Source organism: Hyperoodon ampullatus (assembly GCF_949752795.1).
Source record: "Hyperoodon ampullatus genome assembly, chromosome: 11".
In the NCBI taxonomy this organism is placed as follows: Eukaryota; Metazoa; Chordata; class Mammalia; order Artiodactyla; family Ziphiidae; genus Hyperoodon; species Hyperoodon ampullatus.
The window spans coordinates 584,998-599,557 of NC_136924.1; the positions used below are offsets into that span (position 1 = coordinate 584,998).

The 14,560-nt window shown below is 34.2% G+C and overlaps 1 protein-coding gene across 1 annotated transcript in view; it reads left to right on the forward strand.

The window, feature by feature from the left end:
* TRHDE (thyrotropin releasing hormone degrading enzyme) overlaps positions 1-14,560 on the forward strand; it is a gene marked incomplete at both ends in the record, with an annotated part of 409,908 nt that overhangs the window by 313,790 nt on the left and 81,558 nt on the right. The window contains 3 exons of the mRNA XM_079715341.1: positions 6,951-7,016; positions 7,660-7,847; positions 13,006-13,094. Of these exons, the coding sequence (XP_079571467.1) occupies positions 6,951-7,016; positions 7,660-7,847; positions 13,006-13,094 (343 nt within the window). The remainder of the gene's footprint in view (positions 1-6,950; positions 7,017-7,659; positions 7,848-13,005; positions 13,095-14,560) is intronic.

Genomic DNA, 14,560 nt, shown 5'->3' on the forward strand with positions numbered 1-14,560 from the left:
TGGCCTGCAAACAATGATATAACTGACTTTTCAACTATTATCATCGTAGCTATTCAAACAACTTTCCTTCCTAAATTCCACCTCTTTTTTAATTGTATCTTGTGGTCAGAAACTGCTGTACCTCAGAATGTTTGGTAATGGTTTCTATTTTACTGGATTTCCTCCTTGGAAACTTGTTATAATTTAATAATAAAAATTTAATAATTATTTATTCCTTTTATCCTTGGTTCTTATCTAGTAGAATTAAAATGTAAACATTCTTTTATTTTGCATAGTGCTTTTTCAGTACTTGGCTACTTGTTTTTACTTAATTTCATAATCTCCAACCAGTATTCAGACATTAACACAAGTAATATTTTGATCTATAGCCTAGCTTTCTTGTGTTTTAGTTGGTCATCTGTCACTGTCTTAGTCTTTTACTTCTGTTTCTCAAGGTAAGGGAATGTAGAAGCATCCTCTGAAATGCATGGCCAGGCTTCAAATGGGTTTTATCCAACCCTTGTGTGACATTGCTGTGATCTGGCAGCTTTTAATCTGCTTTTGTTGTTGTCTATGGATCCCTTTAAGATCACTTTACCCTAATAATGCCCACACTTAGAAATATTTAATTCTAGACCTTATGGGTCCCAATTTAAAAGCCTCTGCTCTAGAAGCTTTGTTTAAGACACAAGTTTTACAGAGTTTTATTTTTTATTATTGTCACTCTCTGTGCACTCCTCTCTGTGGAACTTTCATATCTTTTTTCCCAACCTCCTTATCTGCCTCTTTTTTTTTAAACTATCCATCTCTTTCTTCCATACCTAATAATATAAAAGCCCAGTTGATTTACTAAATAGAACTGGGTGTTCTTTTTTTACATTTTGCATAAGTCCTGAGAGATTGTTTCTATTTTTCTTGCTGAGGAAACCAAGAAAATGTAAGACATCTTTGTTTTGTATCACCCATTAGTGTTGTATCAGTCAGGATTTTGGGTTGCAAGCAACAGAAAGAAACTCTGACTAAATTAAGCAAAAAGGAATTTTTTGGAAGTATGTAGGGCAGTCCTTGGAATCATTGGGAAGTGTGGAGAGTCAGGCTTACAAAGCAGATAACAGGAACTAAAGGAGACTCGGAAATTAAGAAACCTAGCCAAGGTCATGTCACAGTACTGGCTGGTTCAGTTGCTGCCATTAGCATGGCTGTATCTGGACCCTCAGTGTCAGCATTACAGGGAATGTAATTTCAGTGATTGCTGCTCCTTTGCATTGATCCTGTAGGATTAACAGTCCTGGGATGAAGTATCCACTTGTGTGCATGTTGTAGCTGACAGGAAGAGTGGAGAGGATTAGCATTTTGTCCCTTCCATTTCAAGTGAGAGAGCCCTCACTATCCTCTAAGATTCCATGATGAGTTATCGCCCTCATATAAAAGTGGTGTTTGAATATCAGAAAGCCAAAAGAATGACAAATGCCCAGTACAAATATTTTGAGGTACAATTATTCTTAATAGAAAGGAACAATATTTTAAACCCTTGCTTCAAACTTCTTGTCACATAGTCAGAAAAGTCAGTGCTCGATTTACCTGGCGTTTCCCAGACTATTCTTGCAAGTAGAAAGGATCCTGCTTCCCAGGGTCACTGAGGTCTGGACTTGCATCCCTTGTCTCATTGGAGAAAACACTGTTGGTGGTCTACCCATAAGCTAGTCTCCTCTTCTTTCTTATAAACCAAATTTTGATTTGTTTGGATTCTCATCCTCATCTATATAATCATACACTTCATAGGACTGGGTCCTGACTTGTGCAATTCCCCCCCCCAAAATTTCACTAACAGATTTTGTTTAGAGCACATGATAGAATTCGGCTAAACGGGAAACGTGCGGAGTTTGATGTAGGATTTGAGGGAGAGCTTTTCTGATTCTTAAACAGAGATTCTCAGGAAAAAAATCCATATTTTCCTCTATGTGATGTTACATCCGAATGCGTGGGGTTGCTGCAGCCATCTAGCCCCAAATGTGAGGATAAAGCCAAAACTTAGGTAAAGATGGGGCCAAAAGAATTCCATAGGAAAAGAGCTGCGGCTCTATCTTACCTTCTTATAGTAGGAAAGAATAAATCTTGTTATTAAAGAAGTCATCCCAGGGTGGATTTTTTGTTATTTGCAGCTGAACACATACAAGCCAGTCCATACCTCTTTGATTTTTTTTTTTTTTTTTTTTTTTTTTGTGGTATGTGGACCTCTCACTGTTGTGGCCTCTCCCGTTGTGGAGCACAGGCTCCGGATGCGCAGGCTCAGCGGCCATGGCTCACAGGCCCAGCCGCTCTGCGGCATGTGGGGTCCTCCCAGACCGGGGCACGAACCCGTGTCCCCTGCATCGGCAGGCGGACTCTCAACCACTGCACCACCAGGGAAGCCCCCTCTTTGATTTTTATCAAACTGTCCCTCCGTGTCCTGAGGAATAAACCATTTATATGGTTGATCCTCTGTTTCAACATGCTGAAGGGCTCGTTAATAGTAGAGCAAGTATTCCATAATTATTTCCACATAAATCTTAAAAGATAATAGTGCTTTACTTCCTCAGCTCACTTTTTACTTTTCCCCTTGTCTTTATTAGTCCCATTGGCTTTTATATATAAAATGTTATGAACCGTGTCACTTGTTAGCAAAGAAAGTTAAACAAAAAACCGTCTCATACCCAATAGTTTACAGTCTTTTGATGACATCAGGGCCAACTGTATATATCATTGCAAGTTATATATCCGACAGATACTCACTGAAATAATAAATTAAGTATTTAGCATTTAAATATGACATTTAGGGGGAACATGATAGGTACAAGAAATCTCTCTTTACTGCATTGTCAGCTGTCTGCAGAAAGGCATACTGCATAAGGAAAGTCAGAAATCACACAAATATATTGAGCATCTACTGGGTACCAGGCTGGGCACATAGATGCTGGTTAAATAGTGGTAAACGGAATCACAGGGTCCTCACTCTCATGGAGTTTATAGACTATGTGGGCAGTCAAACTAGTAAACAGGCAATTATAACAGTGTGATAATTGCTCTTATATGGTGAAGCATGTAAGAATATAAGAGGGGTGCTTAACTCAGAATTAGGAAGGGGGTGAGAATGGGTAAGAAAGGATTCCCAAAGGACATGCAAACTTGAGTCCTGGAGATTGAATTGAATTTAAACGGGCAAAGGAGAAAAGAGTGTGTAGAGAACTGCTTGTGCAGGGGACTAGAAAAGGGAGAAAATATGCATTAGACGTCTGCAAGAAAGGTGAAAATGGTTAAGTTGAGGCAGGGGGCCAACAAAGTAATGGATGAGATTGGAGAGGTACAGAGGGACCGGACTATAAGGGACACCTTTAAGTTACATTGAGGTCTGTTTGGACTATATTCTGAAGGCAGCAGGGATTCATATGTATATTTGATTTAAAGTATTCATGCATGACTGCGTGAAAGAGCTTAGATTTGAAAGGGACAAAGCAGAAGTAGTAGCAGTAGTAGTCATCTGGGCAAGATACTGTAGAGTGGCTGTCAAACAGCTAAAAGGAAGGGGGAATATTAGGGGGCTATTTAGGATGTGGATCATTACCTGAATGTGGTGGAAAGGGAGAGAAAGGCATCAAAGATGACTCCTTGGTTGAGGTGGATGGAAGGGTCATCCCTGGGGAAGGGCTCCCAAAAGGAGCTGATATAGGGGAGGACAATGAGTTCAGCATTGAACATGACTCTTAGTCACCTGTGTGTCATCTCATAGATACTGGATTTGGGTCAGCAGTTGTGTGCACAGATGTGGGGTTTGGACATGGGCTGGAGTCTCTGAGTTCCAGTGTTTTGATTTATTAAGTGTTGATGATAACATCTAACTCATAAATGTCATCTTGGGATTGAATGAAATAAAATATAAAGCAACTTAGTGCTAAAAGGGAGGCAAATACTGTTTTCATGTAACTGTGTTCTTTAATTATTATCATTAATGATGCTTTTGCTTTTGTTACTCAGTTTTCCAACCTGTAACCTGAAATGATTAATAAGATTATAGCAGCCACTGTCTATTGAATAGACATTACTGTGTTAAGCACTCTTTGCTTTTTAACACTGTACAGATATTAAATCATTTATTTCTCAGAAAAGTTCTATGCAGCAGGTATTTTTATTATCCTTATTTTCTAGATGTGAAGACAGGCACAAAGACTTTAAGTGATTTGCCAGAGATCATACAACTAGGGAGTGTTGGAATATGGATTTGAACAAAGACAGTCAGACTCCCATTCCTGCACTTTATGTATCAGAATATACTTTTGCTTAACATGCTTTTAACTTTTTTAAATATTTATTTATTTATTTATTTATTTGGCTGCACTGGGTCTTCTTTGCTGTGCGCGGGCTTTCTCTAGTTGCGGTGAGCAGTGACTACTCTTTGTTGTGGTGCGTGGGCTTATTGCGGTGGCTTTTCTTGTTGCGGAGCATAGGCTCTAGGTGCGCAGGCTTTAGTAGCTGTGGCATGCAGGCTCAGTAGTTGTGGCGCACTGGCTTAGTTGCTCCGCGGCATGTGGGATCTTCCCAGACCAGGGCTTGAACCCGTGTCCCCTGCATTGGCAGGTGATTGTTAACCACAGCGCCACCAGGGAAGTCCCTGCTTTTAACTTTTAATCAGTTTATATTGTTGTTTATGTTCCTTAAGAATATTCTAGTGGTCGTCTTGGTTTTACTCTTTTCAACAACTCTACTGTTTCTGAAATACTCTGTATAGAGAACCCACAATTCTCTTTACAGTGTTAATATTAAATCATTCTTCTACTTTATATTATGTCATATCTACAGCTGATTGACTTTCATACACATAAATATAAATTTTCATTTCAGGTTCATAACTCCAGCCATGTCCATATTCATTGACTTGTAGGTTTGACCAGAACTTAAAATCTTCTTATTCAATCTCATACCAAATATTTGATTCATCTTATCAAGTGGTTATTGTACCAAGACTTCCCCAGTTTCAGTCACAGAAACCTTCCTACACAAATCGCATCTCAGTATTTCTAGTTATTCTCAGTAAAATTTTCTCCACCACTGTTGCCCCAGCACCTGGTAAGCTGCCTGGCACATGCAAAATGCACCATACATTTTGTGGGATGGACAAGTAAATAAATGATTGATCATCAAAAAACCACACTCACTATTCTCTTAAGTGGTTTTGTAATTCTACAAAGACAAAGCAAAATTTCCTCAATTCAAAATATGACTATATTTGTGCAAGAGGAAGGTTAAAATAACTAAAGAAAACATTTGAGTTTTTGCCATTTCAGCCTGCTTGAAATGTAAATTTGAACTTTATTCTGAATTGGGGAGAGAACCGAGAGCTCAAGTTGATGATCAGTATTGGGCCAAGGTCAACTCATATCATGAACTGTTGGATTTTTGTGATCTGTCTGTGAAGAGAAACATGTAGTTATGTATTGGACCTTTCAAGGTCTATGTAGTATTCCTTTGTTCCCTCTTTTGGATTATCCTAGCAGCACTATACATAAACAGAATCCAATAATAAATAGTTCTAATGTTAAAACTTTATTATTATAGCATTATTATTATTTATTTAAAATAAAATTTAAATTTATGTTTCATAATTCCTATTTTCCCCAAATTTATTCACTTAAGTGCTAAACAAGCATAAAAAATAATTCTGACAACTAAATCTGAAATAGCTGATTTAAATCCTGGTCCTTGAGTTCTAATTGGAAATGCCTCATGTGGCATGTTCAAAGCCAAAGTTAGGATTCAGATTGGTCATTCAGGCTTGTGTTTTTTCAGTAAAGTTATTTCTAACACCTGATGATGACGATGAATTTGTGGTTGCTAAGTTAGTGTTGAGTACTGCATCTCTAGGAGTCTGATTAAGTGGGAGTTGCCATTTGCTGTGCTGTGAGTTACCAAGAAAGCTGAATCTGTCACAGGTGCTACAATTTGTATTTCAGAAAATTTGCTTCCCCAACTTTAATTATCCCCAAAGTATTCCACTCTACATAAAGTACTGAAAGGAGTCAGCAAAATTTTTTCAGTTTAGTACTATGATGTAAATTAAGATTCTGTCTACTACCTAGGTGTTGTAGAGATAATGGAAATTCAGATGAAGGAGGGGACACTGTTTCATAATATAAAACACTGTTTTCTATTGATTTTTCCACTTTGAAATCAGAAAAAAAAAATGCCAAGTAGCCATAACTAAATAACACATTCACAGTGACATAAACCATGCTTCTTAGAAGGGAACAGACATGAATCAGAAAGTGTGTATGTTAAACTACTAATGACTGAAAATGAGAAATGTGAAGTCCTAAGCTCAAAAATATTAAATAAACTTAGGATTGACCTTTTCTTATTAAATATTAATATGTGTTTCAAACTCATGGAAATATGTATATATCATTTTTGTATTAGGCAGCCTGTCCTTTGCAGAGAGACAGGGAACTGGACAAGTTGTGGAGATAGTCATCACCTTTTTGGCAAAACAATCCCTCTTCACATCAGAATATATCAGTCAGGTTGTTTTTTTCCTTTTTCCATAAAACAAGATATTTTTTTCAACACTTCAACATGAAAGCCTGATGAGAAAGTTTCCCCTAAATATTTCATTGCAGAGGTAGTTTCTTCAAAATTGCCTGAGTTTGACTTGCTAAATTAGAGGAAGATCTTTGACCCTGGAAATCCATAAGAAGTGATTATGGCTATGAAAATAAATTTTAAGAGATTAGTATTGTTTGATGATTTAATTAAGAAATATGCTATAGTTCAATCTCTTTGGAATATTTTAAAATGAGATTCTTCACCTTTTTTGCACGTCTTTATCTTTGTGTTAAGGCAGTTCCAACAAATGGAAATGGTTAACCGAATTGAGAAATAAATGTGTTTACTGGAAATTGCTTAGCCTTTGAATTGTAATTACAATTTTATATTCTTTGTAGGATTACTTAACTATTCATAAGTATGGCAATGCAGCCAGAAATGATCTCTGGAATACACTATCGGAGGTAAAGTATAGGAAGCTTGAAAGCCAAAGCCTCTTCTTGAATATTTGAATTGAGTTTATAAAACATTCATAACTTTTATTGACACTGATGGTTTGTTTTTACTTTTTATATTTCCCTTTTCTTGATATTGCTTTCATGTATTATATTATAAGGATAATGAGATTTAAAATTAATTCAGCTACAATGGTAGTTAAAGATATCTTGCCTACTTTCAAACATGATAATACTTCTGAAATATAATTTTAATAGGGTGTCAGATATTCATGTTTGAGTGAAATATGGATGGTAAAGAACTTTCTCTCTATAAGTGAATAACGAGTATTTAAGTTTAATACTAGACATACTGGGGATGCTTAAAGATGCTGCAAGTAAGTACTTGCTTTAACAATAAAATATATTTCATCTTCCATTAGGTAAAAACTTTAATGTTAATAAAGTTTTTATTTCTATGTATATATATATATGCATGAAGCTTAAGCTAAGGCAAGAAGATTAATTTTACTAACACATTATATTAGTTTCACCGATTTTAAATGTTTTCATACTTAAGTAAATCATAAAAGTAAACATGAAAATGGTTTAATGTTAATTATGTTTATAGTTTATGTTTATAAAATTAATTTATACAATTTTGGTTATAAAGGCTTTAAAAAGGAATGGAAAGTATGTAAATATACAAGAAGTAATGGATCAGTGGACACTCCAGATGGGTTATCCTGTTATCACCATCTTGGGAAATACAACAGCAGAAAATAGAATAATAATTACCCAGCAACATTTTATTTATGACATCAGTGCTAAAACTAAAGCACATGAACCTCAAAATAACAGGTACAACTCTGTTGTTTATGTGGAAAAATTGCTTTTGTTTTTTATGCTTCACTTTGCATTTTAACGTTTTAAAAATAATTGATAACAGAATTATGAAAAGTACTCAAAATATAGTTTTCATTTCTTTATTTACAGATGGTATTTTCATTTTGAACCCTCTTTTACTCCCATTTCCAGATATTTTAACTATCAAGGTGGCAGCATGCTAAAGTTATTTTAAGAAGACAGGATTTAAATTATGATGGTCATTTAAAACAATAATGTGTGCTTTTTTTTTACTTTTCCCTGTAAATGTTTTTTGAATTAAATTTAAGAAAGTTAAAATACTTTGAAGTGGATTAAATGGTACTGAGAAAACCAAGATTTGTAGAATAGACAAGAACAGAAACTAACAATCCAGAAAGGCTAGTTAAACAAACAAAAACCCACAACCAGACTAAGTAGTGTCTGAGCCAGAGGAACTCAAATTAGATCCATTTAAAATGGTCTAAGTATCAATGCCACTTAGGATCAAAATACATTCTCTTCCCTCACTTTTAGTGTTTAAAAACCATTAACACAACATACATAGAACTTGACTTGTTGTTACTTTAACTTTCATTTGAAATTCTTATTTAATTCCTGAAAATTCAGCATGTAGTGATTCTTTCCTAGTTCATGTTTTCCCACTCTTTTGTGCTTTATTAAAGCTGAGCCAAGGAAAGATAGAATTTAAATCATTTCATTGTATTTTTTTCTAAGCTATCCGGATAAGAGGTTGGGAGCGGGACAGGGAGGGATGGAGGTCAAAATTAGTAAATAAAATGAGGCGTTGGGATTAGACTGGTCATGCTGTCTCCCATTTGGTATATTAGGAATCTGATTTTATCATCCATCAGTATCTAGGATATGTGAAGCATGCATTAAGCTTTCTTTGTTATCTCTAAGAGGAATGAAAATCATACCTAAGTAGGGTAGCTCCAAGACAGGGTCCAGGTAGAAGTGACTGAGAAATTCATGAATGTTTTCTGGTGACTAAATTGGGAACCCACCTAAGAAAGTATTGTCTTAAATCTCCTGCTCATTATATACACTGTCCTTCAGCAGACTGCCCTTGTAATCTAACTGTTTGCACCTGTGGAATACAGGGTATTATCCTGCCACACTGTCAGGATCTGACTCTGTCAACCCTTCACCCAGCCTGGATTCCTCACAGCTGCCAAACACTGCTTCTGGTCAACCACGGTCTGGCCCCAGGTGAAACCTGCTTAGGCATCAACCCTGGCCTTGTCAGGAATTACATAAAAACTACTTGACTGTGGCAAAGTTAGAGAGATTCAGGCCTTGCCTTTGAGAATGATCATTCTTACACAAGCATCACTGATGCAGAAAAACATAAAGGACATGCAGATGACAGAACAAATTTTGAACAAAAATACTCTGTCAACCTATAATATGAGCCAGATGTATCGGCCGCAAGTCTGACTCTTTAAAAGAAGGCTTTCTCCCAGTCTGTATAGGTATATATACCTATACAAAGCTGTTACAGAGCTTTGTTTTTGCTGGAGTTATAAAATCATATGAATGATTTTGAACGCTGAGAACTTGGCATAGAAAATATTGAGTGAGATAATGCATGGCATTCCATCAGTCTCAAAATTTATTTTATATCTATTTTGAAATAATAAAGTTTGCAGTTGAAATTTTAGTATTCAGTTTTATATTATTGATAATTTAATTCACTATAACATTGTGGTCAAATCTTCAATACCAATTCTATCTGCACTTTGTCTGTAACCTTCTTAGATCTTTATCATATACTGCAAATAGTTAATGCAGTAAAACATGGTGCCCATTTACGCCAGGAAACCCATGAATTGTGGATATTTTCTGTGACAGTATAATCAATTCTTTGTCTTCAGTTTTGTAGAGGACACTGGAATGTCACTACAACATGCCTAGAACATTTTTAATGTATATAGTAATCATATTTTTCATATGTGGTAACTATATTACAGCATAGAAAGGAAAGATCTTTCTATAATAATTGCATAAAGTTAGTTGATATGTGAAAGTGAGTAAAATATTTGCTAGCATTTTGGTATTTGGGAAATTGTGAATTTGTGTAGCTTTTTTTTCTTTATAAAGTTAATACATTTTAATGTTCAGTAATGTCTCCTATACATATGGAGCTTCTTGGAGTCCTGTGCTACAGAGAATTATATTTATCTCCTTTTGTTTTGGATCCGATGATAGCAACCTCGGAACCATTTTTCATGGCATCTACATTAATGCTTCACTAATATTGGTACCATTTTTTAAAAAGTTTTTTCACTCCAGCTAAAATAAGCACCTACGCTTTTCTACCTTAACATAATCATTAGAATAAACATTGCTTTATTATAAAAATGTGACCTACGTTGAAGAGAGGTAGTCCCAGGAACTGTTAAATAAAAAATATCTTGAGAGTCTTTTGAAGTGCATTGTTTTTGTTTTTTTCTTCTTAAAATGAGATGACTAAAATTCAAGTTAAACTTAAGGGGCGGGGGCACAATTTAATTTCGCAGGTTCTTTTTTCTAGTTTCTTTTTTAACATAACTCACTGCAGTTTTGGATTTTTTTACAGCACACAACACAGAGCTTTTCACCCACAATGTTTAGGGTCTTCTAGCCTTTTAAGTTGTAATCTTAAAGCAACATAATTGCCATGCTTTCTTTGATCTTAAAAGTGAAATTTGTAGAAAGATCAAATATGTGTTGTTTGGAAAGTTAAGGAAAATAACTTGTATAGTATTGATAGTATAGCAATTCAGAAATAATATAAACTTCATATAGTGCTTGGTGAATTTTTACTTTGTCTTTGTGACAATGTATAGATTTTGTGTATACATACACACACACACACACACACACACATAGAATAGAGGCCAAAAAACATTCTTAGGAAAAATATAGAGGGTATTTTAAAAGTTTTACAAAATGCCCCAATGTTTGTATCGCAATACCTTAAAGTTAACTTCTTTTTTTGCATCTGAACATTGCTATACAGTACAGTATCTGCCATTTAGGAAGTTTCTTGTATGTGGAATTGTCTGTAAGCAACAATGGAGGTATTGATATGAATCTCTCCTTCTTGACTTTAGAGACTTTTGCTAAAACTCAAAACATATCAATTTTTATTGTAATTTCTAGTTTCATTATTTAGAAGGATACAGTTTAAATAAATGTAAAATTATAAGTATGTTTATATTAGGGGCAAGTACTATTTCATAAACATTTTATGATCATGTTACAAAAAAGACACATTTATCCTTGAAGAGTTTTAAACATCTTCAATTTTATATATTTCTGGCCCTTTAACTGATATTTATTTGCCTTCAAAATTTAGTTGCCCCAACTCAATATAGACAATCTGTACTAAAAAAATCAATTTCATAAAGTTAATCGCTGTCTTATTATAGACTGATATAGTTCCTTTTATTTTACTTCAGTCTCATTCAATCCATTTCAATAGCAATTTATGGAAGCATTTCATTTCCAGGCTTTTGGAAGATATTAGGTACACAAAAATGAGTTCATAGTTTAATTCGAGAATCAGATGCAGAGTCAGGCATTGTTGTCTCTTACCTAATAATTTCAGTTAATCGAAAAGATTCATTAGTTTTAGAGAACAGCTATACATATTTATATATAAATTTATTATATAAATTCTCTGTATCTTCCTAACAGTAAATCCATTATTAAATACTTGTGGCATATTCTTGGTATCATGTTATGAGCTTGGGGATATTTGTTAAAGAGTGTACATGGGTTGGCGTTCACCAATGTCTACCCTACAAAGAATACCTGTTTCGCTACAATAGGTTGTTTATTTCCTGATCAATTGTCCGGAGTCCATTCAGTATAGCAGCATGCCTCCACATAGTTGACACTCAAAAATGTTTGTCTGATTAAGTATAGCATATACTTTTAAAATTTAGAATCTTAAACATATTAACTTTCTATGTTGGAGATAGCAGTTGGTATAACACCAGGAATTTCTTCCAGTCTTCCATTTGGATTTTTGCTATTACTAAATTCTGATTATTGTGAATGGGAGACATGAAATGATAAAATAATAATCAAATTCCATATGATAGATTTGGAGATGTCCTCTCCCATCAAAAGACATATTCATTCTATTTTTAGCTACATAGCCCCAGACATGTTCCCTGAAAAATTCTCAATTCTCCATTAATTCCCATAGTTACTGAGCTCATAGAGTATTCTTATAGTTTTCAGGTCAGAAATATTTTTCTCATACTGCATATTGTTGACTATCCCTGTTGCTAATGGTGCAATGATTGGTTAACATAACCTGGCTATATTTTAGGGGAACAAAATGTAGTCATTGGATTTTATTGTAAGACTATCCAATTTATCTCCCGTTGCTCATTTGAGGTTAAATTGATACTACTTCACGTACAAGTATAGGCCTAAATTTTTGTCCTATAAAAAGTCATGTTCTAGAAAACGCTTCTCTTTAATAGCTGAGACTCATGACTGATCCCTGCACATTGGTGTTTGATTTCACACATCAATTTGGAAATTCCATTTCAGAAAACAAAGCATTGTGTCCCATGGTGTTCTTTGTATTGATCTGGATTTTAGGGGGATCTGATCAGTTTTGCTTTTTGTCCCTACTTTGCTGAATAACTTTATCTGTGCTGTATTATCCTTTCTATACAATCTGACAAAGGTGTTTTTTAAGAATAGTTAAGTAAATGAGGAGAATGTTGAAATGTAAATGCATGAAACCACTGGAACGGGCATTAATCTAATGCAGAATCAAGTTGAAAGGAGTTATTTTAAGACTTTACTCAATATATGGTGCAGCTCAGATTTATAGATTTTAGCTACTTTTTATTCCTCATGTAAAATTCAAATCTTTTTTTCCAAGATAAATTGTTTTGTTGGTAGTCCATCTTTTGTGTTGAAATTAAAACTCTTAGAGTCCAAGTCTGCTTAGCGACATTGAAAGAGTGAATTCATCTTCTTGGCCTATTCCTTACATTTATGACTGGGGAATTTAAAAAATTCTCCTAAAGAGAATAAGAAAAATCACATAGGAGGTACATAGGAAATGTTGTTTGTTTGTTGTAACCATTTTTATTCTTAAAGTTTCTCTTTTATTTTGCAGTTACCTGTGGCAGATCCCATTAACTATTGTGGTAGGAAATAGAAGCTATGTGTCTTCAGAAGCAATTATTTGGGTGTCTAACAAATCAGGTAAAAAATATATTCTCCCCTGAGAATTTGGTTTCAGATAATTGTTTAGCAACTTAACCTCTTGTATCAGCTGTTATAAAAATGTGAATAAAGACAAATTAGAAAGAGAATATAGAGGAATAACCTCTATAAATTTAAGTATAATATATTATAGTTTCTACATACTCTAATTTCAGTCCACTGATATAATTATTGAATTTATTTGTGTCTTTGATGGTAAAGAGAAAATTTAAATCTAAGTACTTGTACTAATCTTAACTGCTTTAAACTGTACCATTTTATAATCCTGAATGTAATAGAATTACAATCGTAACTCCCAATAGAACAGTATGCCAGATACTGAAACACAGGCCACATTTTTTATTCCATTTTCCAGCTATCTTCTCTTTACCAGACTGGCTCTTTAAAGAATGGGTGAGGCAATATTCTCTGTAGAATTAGATAATTATAGGGCCAGAAGGGAGAGGCTTGCTAGGTCATAAAACCATCCCTTAGGTAGGGTTAACTCTTAAGGATCAGAGAAAGATGAGATTCTACTCTATTTCTAAATATCTTCAAATAAGATAGTTACCTATTTCAATTCACTGTCAGAAAGCTATTTCTTGAATCCAATCTAAATGCTTCATACTAGAGTGTGAAACAGGTCTGTTTTATTTCTGTTTTCCATTGAATTGAAGAAAAAGCCAATTATCATCTTTTCTGTAACGTTTCATTTAGATTTAAATGGTCAAGTACGTTCACATTTTGTTTTTCTTACTCCTTTCTCACATTCTGCTACTTTATGTTTTCTTGCTATTTTGGAAGCATAATTTAAACAACCACAAATCTTTTTTTGAAGTAAGGTGAAGTATAAATAAACAACAAAAATATTGTTTCTTCTCCTCAGTCTTGCTCCTATTAGGGAGATGTAAGTGCTTAAAATACATACACACATACATATAAGAAAAAGGTCTCACAGCAGAATCTAATCTGCTTACCAGAAATATAAACACTTGTTTTGCCAGTTGAATTTTTATTCAAATATTCATGTTGTTGTATTTTTAACACATCATCACATATTATGAAAATATATGCTTTCATTTATATACATTGTGTGTGAAACATTCATATGTAATGTAGTGATGCATTGAAATGCTTACTTTAAAATGTATTGGTGTTTCTCCTTTAAATTGCTTACTATAATCTATTCTTTTCATTGCTTCAAATTAGTTTTTATACCGTGATTCTGAATTCACACTTACTCTATTGTCTTTATACTTCTCTTTATCTTCATGTGCTTGTTTTATTTATCTACATAATTTATTATGAAATGATGAGTGAAAGCAGTGAGCTTCTATTGTAATGATTCAGCTACTAGAATGAAGTCATCACTCCATAGGATTGCTAGGAACACGAAATAGAACAGTTTTCAGAAATAAAACATTTCTCACTGGAAGGTAGAATGAAAATGGGAACTTAGAAGAGTG